General features: G+C 40.5%; 1 protein-coding gene across 1 annotated transcript in view; it reads left to right on the forward strand.

The window, feature by feature from the left end:
• LOC141009724 (cadherin-23-like) overlaps positions 1-22043 on the forward strand; it is a 163818-nt gene that overhangs the window by 2134 nt on the left and 139641 nt on the right. Inside the window, exons 3-4 of the mRNA XM_073482415.1 lie at positions 13240-13333; positions 17968-18042. Of these exons, the coding sequence (XP_073338516.1) occupies positions 13240-13333; positions 17968-18042 (169 nt within the window). The remainder of the gene's footprint in view (positions 1-13239; positions 13334-17967; positions 18043-22043) is intronic.

Genomic DNA, 22043 nt, shown 5'->3' on the forward strand with positions numbered 1-22043 from the left:
ATACAGATTTACAAATGTTAAGTGAAATCAGAAAATGAAGCCAAATAATTTTTAGATTAAGAGTGTAGATCAGAGGGGTTCTGATAGAAATTAATCTCATAGATGAGCAGTTCAAGCTGTCTCTGTCTGAGTAGACCGGCAATAAATGATCAGTATGAGTTTGACAATGTTCACCGAGACAATGTCAATTAATTAGGGATTTTTTCATCCAATGCAGATAACTGAGAACTTTTAATCAGGAGAGATTTTTTGATCAATAAATATTTATTGCAATGTCCACGTCAGATGACAAATGGGAGTACTGTGGCTGCCTTTTTGTTTTTTTGTTGTAATTCTTATTTTACACACTAGATGATGCTGTCACACTGGCTATTGCTCTTCAGATCCCTGACCTCTGTGGTTAAATAATGGATTTCAAATTTAATCTGTGTAATATATTAGCTCATAAGCTTATTTAGGAGGCTCATAAATAGATCTCTTTAATCTCAGTGGATTCAGCCTCTTCTGGGAAGCTTCAAATGATTTGTGAACACATTGAGCGTAATTATTTTACATTCTTCGCTGACAGAAACGCAGCAGGGCCATGCTTTTATATATGCTCTGTGCAAATATGGAACTCGTTTTAGACTGCATGCATGGGCACTTTGTGAGAGATTTTTAATTGAGAAAACTAGATGCTTAGGAAGAACATTTAAAACCTCTGGGGCTGCACCTGCAAGTGCTGGGTTTTCTGGAGTGGAACCAGTAGGAGAGGGTGTAACACGGGACATCATGTAGGAGCTCCAAACAGGTGGAGGTTTATTTTGGGCTTGGTGGGTTTTTGGACTGGTAGTTCTGAACAAGGGGAAGTGAAAATTTTCAATGACCAGGGCGTTGGTGGTGATAGAGTGGAGCTAACGGGAGGCATAGAGAGAGAGAGAGAGGAGAAAGGAGGGAGGGAGAGAGGAGAGAGAGGGGTAGCAGATACTTGGTAACGCATCACAGCAGGACAGGCAATCGAATCTAAAGGCGCTCAGCCAGCGACGGACACGGACGAGGAAGGTAGGACAATATGATAATGACATGATCATCCTGCTATGAGTTGATAGTCACGAAGCAGTGTTAGAGGGGTGACTGCGGCACAGAGGAGCTTTTCACATCAAGGAGAATGTTTTTCACTCTGTAGTGTAACATGTTCTAATCACTATAGCCGAGTTGTGCGTAATTCACCACTTTACGCTCACTAACAGTTATCTTACTTTGGCATATGGCTATGCGGTGTCTTTTGAATTTGCGCACCAAAGAGTTGTAGAAGTAGTTGAATGAAAAACGAAGTAGTGTTTTGATGAGCGGTCAGTTGAATGGGAGGTGCGGGCAGATTATGGGCAATATAGTAATGCATTTGCTACCTCTTCATTCAAGTTATGTTGTCTTTGGTAATGGTTCACTCCAACTGTTGCAGTTGTTTGTTCACGGGTTATTTTATCGGAGTAATTAAGACGTCAGTAAACGTGAGGCAGCGTGCATGCCTGCAGAGGTGTCAGGTGCACGGTGTTATCTCAGGTAGCCCTGGCGTCTCCCAAAGTGGCGGCTGGGAAGCGCCTCGGTGCCCACTTATTTATTCATGTGTCACCTGAACGCAGCAGCGACGATACGCCAGGTTAAAGGGGAACACCACTCAGTTTGAGAATCTAACTATTAATCCTGCGGCCTGGGTCAGTATATTATTATTTTTTTCCATCACATATGTCCTTCTTGTAACTGTAGATACAGCCGTACCAGTCGCTAAATATTTTAATGAATGGCGCTTTAGTCTTCTTTCAGGAATACCTTCATAGACAAGGGATGCAACAATGCAAAGTAATGTAATGCAGATATTTGTGTTTTTCTTTTTACCCCCTGCTCTGAGCTCCCAAACCTTTCAGCCATTTCGTGTTTTTTTTGTTTTGTTTTTTTGCCTGTGCTCAAATTGAATTTTAAATCGATTTATTATAAGCACCATATCTCAAGTCTGAATGACATTATGTGGATTGTAATGCCTGCAAGGTTTTTCCAAGCAAGGCCAATGTATTGCATCTGGAGCTTTTTGATAAACTTTAAAGTTTATCAAAACTTTAACATGCAAATTAACATTAAATCATCATTATAATTCTGTAATTGAAAATTGTGTTCACACTTAATTACTTTAAATATGTTCAACAGTAGTATGCTATAATATATGACACTGTCGTGAGGAAGCAAACAAGTTATTATCACAGTTGGATTATCACATAAATAAGTCATCCTCAAGCAGAAATTCACTAATTTAGTTGTTTTTGGCCCAGACAAGAGGCTGAAAATATGTTTCGTTCAACCTGTTGGATACAATGATGTCTTTGTACTGAATCAGAGTTAAATGATATAAAAGGGGTGAGCAAGCCTGTCCTGTCTCTGAGGAAATGCTGTCTCAATTTCTGCTGAAATATGGTGGGAACTTTGGCCTGAGTAACCCTGGTTGTAGGTTCACTCTTATCTAATGTGTACTAAAGTACTGACACACACACACACACACACACACACACACACACACACACACACACACACACACACCATGCCTATGACAGTTTCCCTTTCTGAGTTTCTGTCAGTCTCCCTGAATTCATACAGAATATAAGAAGGAAGAAAAAAAACAGTTAACTGGAGAGTCCATATCTGACGGACACCTTGACTGACAGGCTCAAATGAAACCCAGTATGAGGGATCGAGGAATGAATTGCAGATACAGTGACTCTTCTGGACTATCCTATGAGAACACAGACAGGCAGCAGAGCAAGGATGAGGGCAAGAAAGGACGACATAAAATTGAAGAATGGTAAACTTGGAGTTAAGTGAATGCAGAGTATGGAAAAGTGGTGGATATTAGAATTAAGCATCTAATTTTTCCCCAGTGGTGTCGATATAATTTTTGAAGTTTAGGCAAACTGTGAGTGGAACCATTTGGAGGGGTTTGGCATTGATTTCCAGGTGGAGATGCATGCCAATAGTCTATATACCTGCTCTTGAGTAACTATTAGGTGATAGCTCATGAAAGTGATTTCATTTTTTTATTTATTGTTTTGTTTCTTACCTGGTTATATTAAGGATATCAGCGTCATTTGTTTTTGGCACACTAAGTTTGCGGTTGACAGGAATTGATTTTTATTGCATTTGTATTTATACCGTGGTGTATTTATGCTGACAGAATAATTCACTCTTGTGGTTTTAGTACAGTGCTCTGTATATGACAGCTTTAGACACAACTCACCTTAAACATCAGTTTTCTGCCTTTTCACTGCTTTTGCAACATCCCTGGTACTTGCAATTATGATCATCTTACACTTCCCATTTTTCCCATTTCTTCACTCTTCTCTCTACTGGTCCAGCTGTGTGTGGTCATTAAATCAGCCAAGGCAGTCGGGCAGAACTGAAGAAAACAGGTTTGAGAGGAGGGGAGGGCTAAGGAGATGATTTTTCTCAGCCAACTGTATTACAGATAAACCTTCAGTTCCCACATGCCGCTGTCCTTATGGATGTGAAGACATGCTTTTCTAACTTCAGTGGGTAAAAGCCTCACAATGAATCTGATCACTGACAGCCTTTTTTGAGAGGACAATTGTTTAAACAGTTGGTTGTAAACACAGCCATCCACATTAATCTTGTGTTAGTCTATTGCTCCTAGTCCCTGTATTAATTCATTATTAAGTGTGAAACCATTATGAAGCAATTTGGAAACTGAAATTTCCTGCAGGAAGGAATGGAGGCCTCTCAATCCTCGCAGTTAAAACATTCATATCTATGCCGGTAGCATTTACCATATCGAGTCATATTCTCCCCTGAAAAAAAAACATGCCATGTAAAACAAACAAAACAGCAATTTAATGGCAGCTTTGTTGTGTGACAAATCCTTGTTGTTGGTATTTATGCATTGAATGCTGCCCTGAAGTGTGGCTGAAACAGCACGGAGCGAGGGAGAGACACGACGGGACGGGATGAGAGACAATGAAGGGGGGAAGTGAGAGGAGAGGCGGGGCGGGTCATCTGTGCCGGAGAGGAGCTACTAAATGGTTTGTTTTGATCTTTCAACCGGGATGGAAACAGTCAGCTGTTGGCGGGATGGAATGACTGCGCTCTAACAAAGAGAGAGACAAAAGGAGATGAATGAGTCTCTACAGGCTATCGGCTGCCCTCTGACACAGCTGTCTGTGTTTATGTTGTCTGATATACACACAGGCCTCTGCTGGGACAGCTTTGCCGAGCTCATTGCAGCAAATAACGACCAAGTGAAAAAGAGAGTCAGGCTAAGAAAATGGGCATTTTAAGACTGACAGCAAAATTTGGGTAAGAGGCAATCAGATCACATTATGGAGGCTTTGAATTTGTTTACTCGCATAACGTTTGAGCTAGTGGAGAGCTGAGGCAAATAAACATTCAGATGAATAGCCTGCTAATGCTGTGATTACAGTATAACACAAGGGAAACTCATTAACAATACATCTAATTGTCTCATAAAAACAGTTCTAGTCCCTGCATATGTTGAAACAGGTGAAGTTGAAAACATTGTTATTCAGTAGAATAAAAGTCGAGTGGAGGACGAGAGGGACATGACGACATATTGATCTGTGCTGCTTCTATCAGTAGATGGATGTGAGGGGGGAAAAGTCATGGAGTGTATCATTATGTTCTCACCACAATTTGTCCACAAAAACACTAAAAGCCTGAAATCAGAGAGCTAAGATTGTTATGTCAGTCTGCACTCAGGCAGAAAGAAGGTGGCAGCAGCACGCATGGTTTCTTGCTCCTGCACACCTCTTTGTCGCACATTACTTTGTTCTTTTTAGACTCGTATCTTATGAGACAATTAGCTTCACAGAAGTCTGCTTATGAGTTGTTTCTGTACATCGTTTATATTTAGTATTCATTAGAGCTGCAATGATTAAATGTCAACTATTAACTTAATCACCAACTATTTTAATTATCAATTAGTGGTTTGGGTAATTTTTTTTAAAGAAAAACAGGTGAAAATTCTCTGATTTGAGCTTTTTAATTTTGAATATTTTCTGGTTTCCTTACTCCTTTATAACTCTGAACTGAATACCTTTTTTATTGTCGACAAAACAAGACATTTGAGTCACATCATCTTGGGCTTTGTGAAGCAATAATTCATTATTATCGCTTATCGTCTCTCCATATAATTCTCAAGCCTAAAATTGAGATTTCATGTCCCACAATTCTAATGAGATAATAACTAATTGAGAATTAGAACTTTTTTTTTTTTTATCTCTGGAGTTTTGTTGTCTAGACTGAAATCATAATGATGAACAGAACTTTGGGTTTCATTGTGTTATAGTGTACTTCAGTGAATATTGCAAACTACTGAATTGATATTCCAACACTTCAGTAATAAGTGCCACATTAATCTTGTTCATATGGCTCTTTTGTTTCATTTGTATATGCAGATTAAGCAAACATTGGCTATGCATTGCACAAATTACTTGACTGAACCAACAGTATCTTATGATTTTACCGCCTTTTTTGCCCATCAGTGAAGTGTTGAATGTCTGAATAGGAATTTATCAGTTTCATCCATGTTGTCTCTCTTTCACCATGTCACCTGAGCGCAATGCACAGACATTGCAGTGGAGTACAGTTGACATGTCTACAAGATGGAGTGTTATCAACATGTAACCTCCATCACTGCACTGTCAGTCATTGATCAGGTTTTAATGCTCCTACTACAGACACAGCTCCTCAACATTCACTTGACAAATGCGGTGCACACTCTCACACAGATGTGTCTCAGTGTGCGGCACATGATGGGGCTTCTCCCCCACTATTTACTCCAAGTGAACACTAATCAACCCCCACCCCTCCCTCAGGCCCCATGTCTCTCTCTCTCTCTCACACACACACACACACACACACACACACACACACACACACACACACACACACACACACACACACACACACACACACACACATCATGGTGCTGGTCAGCACAGGACAGAGTGTGTATGAGTTGTGCCTGCTCAAGCGTTTTGTGACAGGGTGCTGTAATGCGGCGCCTTGCAGCGCTCCCATCCTGTTCCTGGTAATTACCATCTCCCTAGGTCCTGTGTAAGCTTCCCCGCGTCTCTCCCACAGTGTTTAGTTTTACTGTCAGTCCATACAGGATCAAAGAGGTTACAGGCAGAGTCTCCAGTGGAAGAACACTTTTGGCTTGGCATGTGTCCTACAGTTGCCTGTCTTGTGTTTGCCTGGCAGGGAGTTAGTGATCTTTTATTGAGAGGAGGCCCTGGCCAAGTCAAGTCGAGTCAATTTTATTTATATAGCCCATTATCACAAATTTGCCTCATAGGGCTTTACTCTCTATCTTTAGAGCCTCGATTCAGATAAGTAAAAAGAATAAAAGGTCTTTATAACTCTGGGAAAAAATGGAAGAAACCTCAGAAGAAGAACAGAGGACGGATGTCTCTTTCAGGGTGGGGAGGCATGCAGTAGATGTTGTGTGTCCAGAATAGTCCAGCTGCATTCTGAAGAAGCAGTGATTTAGTGATTTTGGGTACTTTTTCAAAAACGTAGGTAAAGATGAGGACGGCTTAGATGGTTCTGCCTCTATGGAAAACTGTTATCTGGTCTAGAATCGACCGATATGCAGTTTTTGGGGCTGATACCGATATGGGGACGTAAAAAACCCTGATATCAGTATATTGCCCGATATACACACATTTTTTTCAGTGATCCCTTGAATGTGGTTATCAAACACTTGTGACAAAGATATATAATGGAGGCAGAATATTTTTACAGTTTAGTAATAAACCTTACTGTCAAAAATGACATCAGTGAACTGAAACAGTAAACTTCCCTTGAAATGTAATAATTATAAATTATTGTATTATAAAGTATTGTTTTCTGCACTTTGTTCTTTAAAACCAAGAAGTTTTCATATTAACCGATATCAACAATATACTGTATATGCTGATACCGATATATCTCCGATAGGCCAATATCAGCCTGTCCATACATCGGTCGGTCACGACTACGTGCCTCTGTCTGAAAAGGTCTGAAACTACTCTGGTTGCTGAACTTATGTTGTCCAGGAGATCTCATTGTTTGTCCAAAGACCTTGGCTACTAATTTGTTAAGAAAGTGGAACATCAGCAGCAATAATTTCACACATGACCCGGCCAAAGTGAACAGTTTACTCAGCCTCCGTGTGCCATGCCACCTTGATTATCATTTCTCCTCAGGAAGCACTACATGTTCTGCAGTCCAAATGCCATCCTGTTTACATTGCACTCTTGTCATGTGAGTGAGGTTTGCTGAGTAAGGCTTTCAGAGAGTCATGTCATGTTTGAGATGAAGAGATCAGGAGGGTGGGAAGGAAGACATTACTCAGCTCATCAGAGCACTGCCATCCCTCCCTCCTCCCTGACGAGGCCAAATGTCCGCTAATCTGTCTGTGATCACTGTGCTAATGAGTGATGGCTTTTTCATGAGGACCGAGGGCGGGCAGAAATCTGCCATCGATTTGCTGTGATAATCCAGATCTGGCTGCCGACTGAGGCCCAACACTCCCTCCGAGAAGGGTGCCTTTTGAGGTTAAGGCAAGTCAGACACAATTGCCATGTAATCAATAATATTGAGTGCAGTAAGCTATGAGATACAGCCATGTGGGCAGGCGGGCCTCTCTGGAGAGAGCACAGCAGGTCCAGATATTACTCTTCACTTTACACTGCCTTAATCACACATTACTGTCAGATACGCTATAGGACCACAACTCATTAAATAGACCTGGATCTCAGCCACCCTAAGCTTTGCCCAGTGGGAGCTGTATGTGTTCCTAATAGTCATTCTAGGCCTTAAAATAGTCTGCCTTTAAATCGGGATTCAGGGCAGGATCTCAGGCATATTGGCAAGTATTACAGGTGTAAACATTGGACGTGATTTAATGGACTCAAAATAGTTTCAGCTTTCAAAAGCCTGCTGCATAACTGTGGTAAACTGATGATTCATGAATACCTGGTGAATAATAACTCTTCTAACTAAAACGAAAAACCTCCAGAGCAGTCAAAGGATATCCTGCTTTTCAAAGAGAAATACTCTCAATCATAAGATATACTTTTCATTACTCTTTGGGTACAGGGAAACGGTCATCTTGGACTCACACACAACATGGCAACACAACAAGGCCCACAGAAGACATATATTTGTTATGTTGACATTGTACATCAGGACACAGGAGAGACAATTATCTGCCAAAGAAAAAGAATTGGAAATGACTACAGAATACATATAATTGGACAAGCCAAGTTGCGTGGTATTTCAAGAAAGGAAGAGACACGAGTCAATGTAGATTAGACCAAGAAGAGAAAATGGAAAGAGAGAGATGACTAAAAAGAGTGAAGAAGAAAGGAAAACAGACAGAAAAAGGCTAGCGTGGAGAGAGTGAGAGACTGGTACGAGATGTTGTGATGGGTGGGGGGGGAGTTGAGCAGAAGATGAGCAGTGACTCTGACAGAGTGACGGAGGGGGTGAAGAAAGTGAGGGATTGATAGATGGTGACAGTATATCCAGTGGAGTGGGACAGTGCCGCAGCGAGGCCCAGCTCGCATTGAGGACCACGTCTCTGCTTAGTCCTGTTCCCTGCAGTGTAATTGACCTATGCGTAACTGACTTATTGGAGCATGTCATTCTGTCCTCTGCTAAATGTAAACCTAGATCATGCTTCTGCACTAATTACTAACTTACCTCCTCATCAAAGGCTCTTGCTTTCATTCAATTTTGTTTGTCTGTGCACAATGGCATTCCTCCACTATTCTTAATCGCTCAGTCTGTGATCTAAATGTCCGAATTCTAACATGCTCTCACAGAGAAGTGCACTAACACTAGACAAAAATGTTAATATAGGTTCTTCAATGCTACAAAAGTTGTGTTTACATCAGGGAAGTTTCTTAGTTTCTAAACCGGTCTGTATTTTCATTTATGATCAACTGGACAGTACATATTTAATCTGCATGTCTTCAATTCTATGTTTCACTCTACCTTGAATATATGCTGTCAAAAATGACAAAGTAAGTAAGTAAATTTTTAACTGAATGGGTTTTTTACACTGTAATAGGGAGACCAGGGCCACAGATAGTGTTCTGGGGGGCTAAGCAGGGTTTGATTACCACCAGCAACCTTCCCGTACCTCTCTACCACATAGTTATTGTATGGCTCACTCAAGTTATTCCTTTACCATACAGTGTGCAGTGTGTGGAGCATACACTTAATACCCTTGCAACTTCAGTAACAAGGAAAACTAAAGAACTATTTCACGTACCATTGTGAATAATGTGATATCAAGTGGTGCTCAAACAATACAGTAGTGGACTTAGGAATACTTATTTGAGAGTAACAACATATTGGCTTGCCTGAAGTTTTGATGGTCAGTTCATCAAATTCACAAAAAATAAATATATATATGTATTTTTCCACATAGTCCTCAGAGTATCTTATCATCAGTGTTGTGAAAGTACCCAAAAGTCACACTTGAGTAAAAGTAAAGACACTGTGTCAAAATATTACCATTACAAACTGGGTCAACTTATTTACCACTTGGCTGATTATTGGATCAGATATTCAGATTTTTTCTAATTATCGGAAATCGTTTCTATTTTTTTTAAATGTATTCATTTATTTTATTCAAATCCTTTATACCTTTATTTATTAACCTTTTATACAAAATAGTCACTGAGAGTTATGTGCAGTCTTTCTGGAAAGCTATGTTGTCTGAATTTTTCAAAAATCAATTTTCAATCACAAATTATATTCTCTGCAGATGATATCTGAAAACCTGGGCAAAACTAAATGTATACTTTATTTGTGCTTTTCAAGTGTGCAGAGTGACAAAGGGAGAACGAGAGAAAGACAAGAAACACAATAAATTAACTTGCCGCAATTTAAATTGTGTACAATAAACAGTACAAAGGACACATTAATCACATTGAACAAAAGTTATTATCCATTATCTTTATGTTTTTAATCTGCTCAGAGCAGGGTCCTCAGCAGCTGCTTACTTTGCCTCAGACAAGCTATGACAGCAGCCTAGAGTGATAAGCACTAGAAGATAGTGGTGGATAGGTAGGTCAGTGTAAAGTACAGTGCATCTGTAACTTTGTGGGGATGCTTTCGTACTGAGAATGTTTAATATTGAATCCTCCTGCATCCTGATGAGACTAGATCCGGATGCTGCTGCAGGATGACTGCTTGTATTTTCCATGGCTGCCTCAGCTCTCTCAAACCCAGCATGTCTGTCTCAACCAGTATCCATCACTCATATTCACCCATTCGTCATCTCAGAAATGTCCTTTAGCATTTGGAGGAGGAATTAGTGAAGAGGCTGAATAAGGCGTGTGTGGGCAGAGAAAAAGGATCAGTTGTATGGCTGAGAACAAAGATCATACATACATCAACAACTTTTCTATGTTATACACTAGAACAGGGAGATGAAAAACACAGTGACAGTACAATGTTTTTAATACCACATTCAATTTAAGAATCAGATTACAGCAGTTCTTTCACAAGATTTTAACTATGACATCTGATATTTTCAATCAGTTTGAGTTCATTTTTATTTCGACTAAGAAAAATCGGAAAAGCATGGTCTGCCTCTTATTAGAAAAGGAGATAGCACATAGAAATGATACAGAGACAACAAATTTTTCAATTAAATGTGTTTTCATTCAGCAAATGGGACAAAAAGAGACTCAACACTTGTTTTTTCAGTGTGGAGTGCTGGGAATGGGCTTTATTGATTGTCCTCATCCAGACTGATCAACCCTAAGCAAGCATCAAAGAGGAACACGGGAAACACTCAGATTTTGCCCTCAGGTTTTGCTGTGTTGTAGTTATTGGGTTTGATAAACTGTGTTTGTCAGTACATGAGTGTACCTAAAGTGCTCCGGGGTGTCTAAGTCATGCTACCTCAGGTGTGTTTATGATACAAATAGTAGGAAGGGATGGATGTGACATTTTATCCAGGAAAGGACAAATTGTGTAAATGTGTAATCTGTTCAGGCTACTGTTGGCAGCGTTCTGTCTGAGATTCCCACTGAGTCGAGATAATATCCTCTATGAGAGGACGGCAACTGTATCAGAGAGGACAACAAGGGAGGAAAGGGTATGAAGGGGAAGACAAGGTTTTTGGGGCACTGCAAGAGAGATGAATGAATGTTTATGAGCGAAGAAGGAAGGGAAAAGGAAGTGAGGAAGTGATGGAGTAAAAAAAGTAGCAGACATAGCCATGTAGGTTGCATTGTTACAGAACGTGAAATGCAATAATGCTGAGGAAACAAGAATCCAAATGAAAACAAATGTGCCTATTCAAACTGACACACATGCACAGCTATTATTAGCACGCACACATGCGTACACACATGCATATATATATTATATACACAATAAGCACTGACAGCCTATTCTTTACCTTGTGTCTCTTTCTCACTCACCTGTAAATTTTAGCTGCTTTGTCTGAATTGAAACCACCCCATATTGTATATCTTTAACAGCAGCACAGTGACAGGACAGCAAGCAGCAACACAAAGCAGCATCTGTATTGTATTTTATTGCTTCTCACACCAGTTTCTGTAGTTTATTTTAGCTTTTTTGCCATCAGATACCTGAAGGACAAGCAGTGCCGCTTCCTTTTACTGTGAGCCCAAACACAGTGGGCTTTGGGGAGATGGGGAATTTAGAAAGATAACCCTTCAAAATTAAATTGTCACTGAGTTTGCCGACCAGTGAGGCCTTGTTGGGACAAGTGATGACAGTGTAAAGAGAGGGAACAAATGGGAGGGAAGGGAAAAAGCAGCAGATGAGGGGAGAGAGGGAGAAGGAGCGATGAAGGTGAGGGCTATTGCATATCCTGAGCTGCCTCCAGACAGGAAGCTTCATGCAACCAATACAATGTTTCCAACGTGCGCTTGCAGGAAGTTTATCAGAATCTCTGAGTTAAAGGTATTTGTACAGCAATTTACAGCAGATTTACTGCTCTCCTTCCAACAACACCTGACCATGAATACACTCTCTGCTTTCCACGTTAGGTTTAATTATTTATCAAGTTTGACTTAACAATTGGTCCAGTGAAGCTATGCCTTGCCCAGTAGGCAATTTGAGGGGATATGCCATCCCTCTTGTTCTAACCAAAATGCTCTCCATCACCTCGTGGCAGAGAGAGTGCAAGGGCCGAGTTGTTACGTTGGTGCGATTGTTTAGTAGTCTAGTCTAGTTGTTCTCAAGATATGGGGTATAGCAGGGAATGAATGACCAGGGGAAAATATGGACTGAAACTAATTTGAATGAAATATGATCTATGTAGGGACATTAAACAAACAAGTGTTTACTGATGCTATTGTGCTGACTTTTATTTTACTAAAATTCAACTATGATCCATTTTTGTGAGCTGCTTTCCCTGTCATGTTAATGACTGAAGGAGGATGAAGTGTAAACTTGATTTATTTCTGCCAAAAAAAGTTTGAGAACCACTGATTTAGTCTGCCTCACTCACTGATCTTTTATCTGACTGAAGTTGTGCAAGGTAAAATCTATGGCGCTGTCCATGGTGCTGAAGTAGTAGATGCATTTGTATGTGCGCCTAGTCCCCACCAATCTATATCTATAATATTCTCTAAACTATACATTATGAATACTTAATTACATACATCATCATATTGTAGACTATATACTTTGTGGAGTAGTGTGAACTTCATGGTCAAAGTGCAGGAACATCACTGTTTATGGGTGTGGGGTCACAGGGTGCTCCCCCATGTTAAAAATTAACGAATCACTGACTGGTCAAACCAATCTTGAAAACGTAATTAACGCAAGACGACAGTTTTTCAGTTTTTTATTTTATTTTTTATCAGACAATTAACGCTGCAACTTCTTAATTATGGCTATTTAACAGTGTGTGTAAATGAGCTGTTGCTGTGAATTTGCCCTTCATCAACATCACACACACACACACACACACACAGACTAAAACACCTACTTGGCACATGCTGTGCAGCAAATCTTTTTTTTCTCTGCTCTAATTGTACTGCTCACATCTCCTACTCACTTACACGGTAATTACTGAACATAAAGGAGCTGAAATGTCTTTGGACATTATGTGGCTTAACTGAAACTGCAATGTGGATTATCAGCTAACCAAATAAAAAATGACTGAACAGTATTCTGTGTTTGTGTGTGCTCCTCCAGGTGCAGGTGATGTCGAGGAGTGTGGGTTTAGGCGGCAGGATGACATTTGCCAAGCTCCTCCTTCCCTTCCTCATTCTCCACTCTTTCTGTGAAGGTGGGTCCTCTTCATTTAATTAATGTGTAAATCTGTAAAGACTAGACTTATTTTATGATTGTGAGGGAAGGCTTTTATTTTTCATCATTTATGCACTGACCCCAAATTCCTGGTGCCGTGCTTATATTTTAATTTAATGTAGTGTAACTTCTCAGTGGCAAAAATATGAGAGGACAGTGGTTTTATTCTGTAGCTATTTTTGTGAATATGTGCAATAGTGTGAATTTGAAGCTGAATAATTGAAAAGGAGTATGTTCACTCAATGTTTCCTGTATAAAGGAATGACGGTTTAAAAATACCACTGTGCCATCAACATTTAACTATAAATCTACCTTTGTTGGACAAATACAGGTTTAAGAATAAATATGTTTTGATCTTTTTCTGTGACTTAGTGAAGATTTGACGGCACAATTTCAATTTTAGGACTTTTACAGCACATCTCCCTCTTCCTTGTCAGTGCTTCATTAGCTGCCTGAAAGGATTGTCTGTCACTGAGACACTCCTTTTACCTTTTCTTGTCTCGTGGAGCTTTTCTTTTCAGCCCCAAACGTGGTCTATTTATTTTTTCACATTTTATCACTGTCATTACTTCACTCCTGCTCTGTTTTTTTTTGTCCCCTCCGCCATCGTCTGTCTTGCATAATGTCTTGCATTATTGTTCAGCTTAAGAACTACATTAAAATATTTCCCTCCTTGCTGAGTGTGTGTCTGTGAGGACATGAGAGAGAGAGAGAAAGAAATGGTGAGAGAGAGCTTCGATGTTGTGGAAAGTCACGTTAACTGTCTCACGGTGACAGGCAGGAGACACCTCCAATCACACACAGCGCTGAAGCAGCGAGGAAAGTTATTAAGTGAATGCCACAACCTCTTTCCATCAAGCACAATGAGTTTATCAAGGCCTTTTTTTATGTCTCTGAAGGACCTTGTGTTTGCTTTGTCTTCCCCTCACTATCTCCTCTTCCTTGCCTTCTCTAACTAACCCATTAGCACACTGACCCTGCACACCTCTTGAGCATTACCCCCCCAATCCAGCAAATTGGATTGATGATCATTGCTGTGATTATTTTGTGGCTGTAATCAATCTGCATTCAGCTATCCAAGCCTGACGCAGTGCCTCGTAGTAATTAAGCCACAGGTGTAGACGGGAGCTTGTTAACCCTCCTCCTCACCACCCCCTATCCCGTGAAGCACGCTCCATGTTCTTGGCACCCACTAAGAGCCACGCTGGCAAGCCAGAGATAAGCATCTTCTTCCGCACAGGCGGGCACATGACTGAACATAGAGCTCCCACTTTCAAAGCACTGAATCACTCTATCAAGCGCTCTCGCTTCAAACAAGTTGGCTTCCCCTTCTCTCGCTTCAGTGTCTCTGTGGTCTGCCGCCCAGCTCAGCTGATCAAAGACCATCAGCTTTGTTCCCTGATCTTCCCAACAAAACAGCTTGTTTCACATTGCCCTCCGACACCGCACAACCTGCCCACAGCAGACTATTAACCCTTAAACATGCCCTCAAAAGTGCGGTGCTGTAATGGATCACATTCCGTCCTATACAGAGAAGTCAATATGAGGTAAATGCAATTTTGGCCTGAATATACTATGTACATAATGTTATGATTGAAAACACACTCACACTCCAAATGTGTGTAGTATATTCAATATGTTAAAAGTTGTGTTTATCCCTTTTTATCACAGCACTTAGATTTAAAGCTTTCCACAACATCAATTTTTAGTCTGATGGCCATGCAGTGTTATAAATTAACCATGGTGTTTTCATACGGACCCCGGAGGCATGAATGACTCTACCTACGGACAGACCATGTAAACGATTTATAAAAGCATGAAAATAATGACCAAAACTGACAGCAGCACAATTCTCTGTGTGTAATTGATGTTCTCAGCTTACACTGTTTTATATTGACTGCTAAGTGCTTTTGAAAGTGGATAACTGCAAAACCTTTTTTAAACAAATAGGGAGATATAAATAAGAGGCACTGTGTACGATTTGTACAGTTCTTTATCTAAATTTGACCTAAAACGAGGGTAGGGTTGTTGTTCAAGGTCATGTTATGCATTTCTCCCGCTACTGAGTGATTGATGTGCTTCAGAGATGTGTCTGACATAGACACAGTCAATCAGCATACAACAGTGAGCAGATATGAACAGTCAAACATCTAAAATGGGTAGACATATAGTAGGGACGAGAGAAGCACTCACAAGATATAAGAACAGTAATAGAAACTGGTGTTCGGACTGGCCTTCAAGTATAAGGCTGCTGCATGAAAACAATAACCCTGTGTAAAACTATGTTGCAGTGGATGGGAGAGGTGTGAATCTTCACTGGCCTCACGATTCAATTCAATTACGATTCAGCTGTGAACGATTTGAATGCAAAACGATTCTCAATGCATCGCGAGCATCTCAGTGTATGGCATCCTCAATGCTCTATATTACTGCACGTGGCTACTTTCCCATCATTTCAATTCCCCTTTTATTCAGAAAGTCCCTCCAATAATCAGACTACAGCAGTCTACAAAATAAAAGCTGCATTTTTTCAATATCTGTACCTCAGTACATTAACATTACAAAAACAAAACATTTATCCATCTGCAGTGCATTTCACGTTTGTTGTAATCTACAATATTGTTTTCACATGGCAGCTTTAAGATAAGGCATCTATTGACTCTGCTGCACACACCTCTCTCAGAGTTGGATGACAAAGTGTTGGGGGAATCACTTTTTTTTTTTCTTATTCATCAAACCGCAGTTTTTGCAAGTTCCCGCAATTTTTGCAAATTCCTGCAATTTCATTGCATAAAATTGCAAAAATATCCCGCATATTCCATCGCATTTTTTAAGAAAACGTGCCGCATAATCAAGGATTTTTGCCCACAACAATCACAAAAAAACTCCGCATTTTTCTGGAAGGACTGATTATTGTATGGAGAGTAACTGACGCTTCCCCAGCTACCACACTCCGTATAGACTGGTCTGGTCCCCAAACCCTGTCCCTGCATACTGTGCTACTGCCGCTCCAAAGACACTGCTGTTTTGATTTCTTACATGCTTTTTTTCCTGCTTTAAGCACCACAAACCAGCTCCATCTTGGCTGTCTGTTTCTTGATACTTTTGTCAACAGTTCCTCCCACTTGGTCCAGTTTTACATTTGACACTAAGGCTTCTAATCCAGCAGATTAAAGAGAAAGTTAGGACGGATTTTATATAGGATTTTTAGAACAGAACATTCAGATGCTTCTTAACCTAAGATTTAGTCAGTTTCCTAAGACAAAGACGGAGCCATTGACCCATTTTACATTACAATGCCTGTATTATATTCAGAGGTACACAGGCTGCACTATGTACACACCAGCTTGCACATCTGAGAATAGCAGAATTAAAGGATTGCCTGTGCTGCCAAAAGATCAGTGGCACCAAGCTGGGAAAATGTACCAAGATAGGTATTCTTAAAAAATAAAGTTTACTCAGTTTATATTAGCTACTCCGAGCAAGACTTGTCTAGCAGAATAGGATCTCTTGGTCAGATCTACAAATAGCGACATTTGTGAAGTACATTCTAGGTTAAAGGTCTGAAAGTAACCGGTTGATGTTTCTCTTTATGAACCTCTGTCATTACGTGTTGATATGTTTTCCTGTGAAAACACGACTGGCACTTTTTTTGTTTCCTTTACACAAAAGCAGCTGTGGTCACCTCTAAATGTCAGCACGTTTCCAGATGTCATACTCTTCCACTGAATGCATCTGCTCCAGTACTCACACAGTGTCATACACTGAATATATTTGCCACAGCCACTTATACATTCTCACACACTCTATATTTGCCACAGTCCACATTTTGGAGGGAGGGGCCATGCTTTGTTTGGAAAACGGTGTGAAAACAGCCTTTGAATTAAACAGTGGAACAAGGGTGTCTGTACTGGCATCAGCTGCACCAATTTGATGTTTCAGTTCAAGTGCTCATTGCAGTGGTGTTTTTGCCCCTTCTTGAAGATCTCTTTACAAATAATGATGTTAAATGCATCAAAAAGGTGTCAACGACCTGCCAGACACGAGGAGCAACATTTATACAAGTTTTCAGGCTAGTAGTACTCTAAGAAGTAAGTAGGCTAGTAATAAGTAATCTCTCACACTATAGTGTACTGAAATTGACAAGATGGTGATTATTCATATAATATTAGCCGTTAATCACTTGAGCAACATAATCAAAGCCTGACTGATATATTGGTTGGCTGATATAGGCCTATCACAGATGTATCAGTATCTGCAATTAAGTTGTCCAATATGCGTCCATATGAAAACTTTGGTTTTAGAGATTACAATGCAGAAAAAGATGCTATGGATAGTTCAAATTGTTTTAATTTAGATGAAGTTCTTTCACTTTAGACAATATAGCGTATTGTTAAACTGTTAAATCTCCAGCCTCTGTTACATGTCTTTGTCACAAGTGTTTGATTGCCACATATGAGGGATAATTTTGAAAAATGTGTGCATATCGGCCAAAATATAGATTTTTGTACTCTCTAATGTTTGTACTGGCATCGGATGAACTCAAACACTTACCTCAATAGATGGTTTTGGGCAGAATTTAAATGACCATTCTTCTTCCTCTCGTTATCACAGGCTCCAACCAGCCACCTCGCTTCCTGAACTACTTCTTCTCCACCTACCTTCTCATCTATGAAGATATGCCCGTCGGTGAGTCTCTGTGGAGTGCCTGCATGTTGTTTTCTGATGTATCACTGTAAAGGTGTCTTTGTGCATTGCTTTGCCAACTTGTTTACTGCATAGAAATGGTGTGTCCTCTGTATGTCTTGGATATAAAACTGAGAAAGAGAAAACAACAAGTAAAGAGAGCTGTGATAAAAGACACTGACAGTGATGGCAATGGATGTCCTCTATCAGGACGTGTGTTTGTTTTTGTATGTGTGTGGTGTGTCTGTTTGTGTGATGAGAAGGAAACTCCAGAGCTTGGTTGTTTGAGTGATTCTCTGTAATATATAACTGCAACAGAAGAAAGCTGGGATGCTTTGGATATTTTGCATCCTGTTGTTCATGTGTGGATGAAAGGGATTGTCCAGATTTCATATATCCATGTTATTATAAGCTTGCTTTTATGTTGTGTGTCACTGCTGTTGGGGGCAGTTGGGGGTTACGGTATGAATGCCACAACACATGGCTGAGTCCGATTCCTCCAGGATCTATAATTCCCCCTCCTTATTTATTTTTTGTCATTTTTGTTGGTTGCAGTGATTGACAGGGCAATTTGGAGATGTCTGGCTTTTCATCTTCTTTGAGGGTGTCAGTGGCTTAGAATTAAAATCCTTTATATTGGATTGATTTTCTAGAAGGTTTTTTTTTTTTTTTTTTTTATCACATGACCTTTACACTCTGCCAGTCTGTCAACACTCCCAATCTGAGTCATGGAGTGTTGGCTTATCCATGTCTACACCCTCAGAGTTGCTTTATGTTAGTGGCTACGAGTCACCGGCACTGTCAACCTGGATTTTTTTTTCCTTTCTCATATTTTTTCTTGGGGTCATGAAAGTTCAAATACATCACTGGGCCTCCATCATCATCACTATTTCAGTCACTTCAACTTCAGCATCTCCATCATTATCTTAGTTACGTGTTTTGCACTGCAGCCAGGGAAGGTTACAGTATCCCACAGAGCCTACAGTAAATCATCATCACCATGACCCCAAACAACATTACCCTCATGCTTGCCCAGTGTGGCATCTTTGTCCAACAGTACTAAGCAGTTTCTGGCAGAAGGCCATCTCTTCTTTCAGTCTGCTTGTGTTCCAACCAGTGAAGGGCATGGATGTGTTGGTGGGTGGCATTGCTAATTTCCCTAACCACTCTGCCCAGGTTGCCCTCTGGCCATGAATCATTGTGTCCTCTCCTCAGGCAGCTGGGCTCCGGTCCAGCAGCGGCTTCCATTGGTCCAGAGAGCTGTCAGTCATGTCTCTGGCTCAGCCTATGATGGCTTTTTTAGCGGTGTGATTATGAGGGTGGGCTGAGTGATCGGACAGTGACAATTTGTCAAGATTATTGTTTATTAGCTCAGCAGATGTCCTCATCGAAGAGGCACTCCAATTCATAAACACATGAACACACAAGCTACTGAGTCAAGTGTGTGTGTGTGTGTGTGTGTGTGTGTGTGCATGCATGTGTGCATGTTTGTGTGTTGTATTTGCAACATTGTGAGAACCAGAGCAAGTTTTTAAGTGTGAGTAACAACATTTTTGAAAGTGAAGACATTTTGGCTGGTCCTCACAATTTCAAATAGTTGTTTGAAGGAAGAAATAAGTTTAGGTTAGACATTTATTTGTGATGGTTAAGATTAGTGTAACGGGCTAGGGAATGCTTTATGTGTGTGGTTCCCCCCCAGAAAATGAGGTTGATGTCTGAGGCCTAACCACCTCCCCAAGCACTGGGACTTTAAACTTAAGGCATCCAGAAAGTGCCAAATAAAAAAAAGGATTTTTTTGCCTGTCCAATCAGAATTCATGTCCAGGCACACTGGGACTCTCACAAAAACACTCAATAAGATCTGGCTATCTATCAATTGTACAGGTGATGTAATGAACAAACTATTTCCCAGTCCAAAATATGTTGTATTATTTTTTTTCTCCATAACCATCTGGTGACCCCTGGCAATGAACTCGCAATCTCCATGGGTGTCACCCCTCCAGCGTGTGTGTGTGTGTGTGTTTTGTAAGTAAAGTTTGTGACATAGTGGAGAACAGCATAAGATCCATTTCACCACAAACACCCACATGTTTCCACACACACAGTCAAGATTAGTTATCATCCAGCCCACCAGCTTAATAGAGTGGCCCGGCAGCAATTTCAATGCTGACATCGCTCTTACTCTTGATTTGAATAAAGGGTAGATTGAAAATACATATTTTCTCATCTCAAGGTTCAGTGGAAAGATTGTGCGAAGAATAAAGAATTGTTAAATTGGACTTTCAGGGCACAATGGAGGCGGTTTAATCATATTCAAACCTTCATACATTTCTCTATACTTCATTAGGCCATCATTTTACCACAGATGTGATGAACACAAATGAGCACCTGTCTGACTGAAGCCAAACTGCATAACTTGAACCTGGTGATCAGGTTTCCACAGCCACGTGATTGGTCGCTTTCAGTTACCGTGGAGGTTGTCAGGCTGTAGTCTTGGTGATGATATAACAACTTGGGGTTCATTGGAGCAGTTTGTGTATTGACTGCACAGTAGCACCATTGATACTGTGTTATAGAGATTAGCAAAGCAGGCTTTTTCAGTTAAACCATGTCTGCATGCATGTGCACACGCTCCCAACTCTATCTGGCCTTGCCTAGGCAACAGATCAGTGACTAGAGCTCCGTATGGCAGGCAGGAGCACATGATTATTTATCAGAGAGATGAAGGAACACATCCAAAAACCATCGATATTTGATCTGAGACTACACCCGCTCCTCCCCCCCTCTCACCAGCAAGGGGTTTGGTCCAGGAACCAGCACAAGGTGTTTGAAGGAGGATGCAGAGATGCGAGCTATAAATACAGGTGTAACACAATGGGAGATGACCCCACGCTGATATATATACTGTCCTTTAACTCTGAGTCCAGTACAGTTTTAATTGTCTTTAATGCAGATTCATGGCTGAGACTGAACCCAAGAGGAATCTTTAGTCCCCACTGGTATGAATGATGCCTGTGATGCGTGATTAGGCTGCATTAATGGTTTGCTGTACACTGCAGTGATATGATGCATCAGATGTTCTATTTAAATATTGACGAGAGGAATATTTCACAGTGTTTAGGACAAAGTCATCTATTCTCTGCACGCCGGTGTGTTCTCTGTGTGCATTTAGTGTGAGTGTGCATGCATCTGTCCACGTTTCAAGAATTTTTGTCACATCCAGGCATTGGGATCATTCACTCTTTGGGATGGGGTGGCAGCTAAACAGAGGAGCTGATGTTTAAATGCAGTGGCAGATAACAGTGTGCGTTGTGTCAGGAAATGGGATGTGTAATTAGACCGAGAGAACGCTTTGATTAAACGCTCTCATCTCCTAATCCACTTTGCCCTGATTCGGCAGATTAAGCTCTCTACTGAGTAATTAACTTGTGGAAAGAACACAACATTTGTTCAAAATAAGAAACTTCCACAGTCTGCTGGGATGGCTTGTGCACGTCTTGTAGTTTATGCCAGTTGAGCATAAGGCTTCAAATTCCGCTTAGGCTAACATTATTAAAACACGTGTTCATTTAGATGGGATGAGTTATTGTATACATTCAAATTCAATTATTTTTTCTGAGGAAGTGAGAAGCCTCAGAGGGCAGAGAGTACAACAGGGGGGAAGCTTTTGGAACTATTCATTACATGAGTGAATGAAGTAAATTGAAGGTCTCTATCTCTCTCTCTAACAACCATTTCAGTCATTGTGAGTCATTCATATCCATCAGCACCCTTGTATCCTTTGTCATTTAACAAAAGAGCATGAAATTTCCAATAGAAAAAGACTAAAGGAAACAATATTATAGTCCTTATACTCCAAAACATCACACTTACCAGTTTCAGTGCGAGGTGGCAGTATACCAGCTCTTATTTCAGCCGAATAGACTTTTCTTACCACATATTTCCTTGGTTATATATTTTCTCTTCTCTTACAATGCCAGGAGGGAAACATTGCTCCAGAGCCA

The sequence above is a fragment of the Pagrus major genome, chromosome 15 (assembly GCF_040436345.1).
Source record: "Pagrus major chromosome 15, Pma_NU_1.0".
Taxonomy (NCBI): Eukaryota; Metazoa; Chordata; class Actinopteri; order Spariformes; family Sparidae; genus Pagrus; species Pagrus major.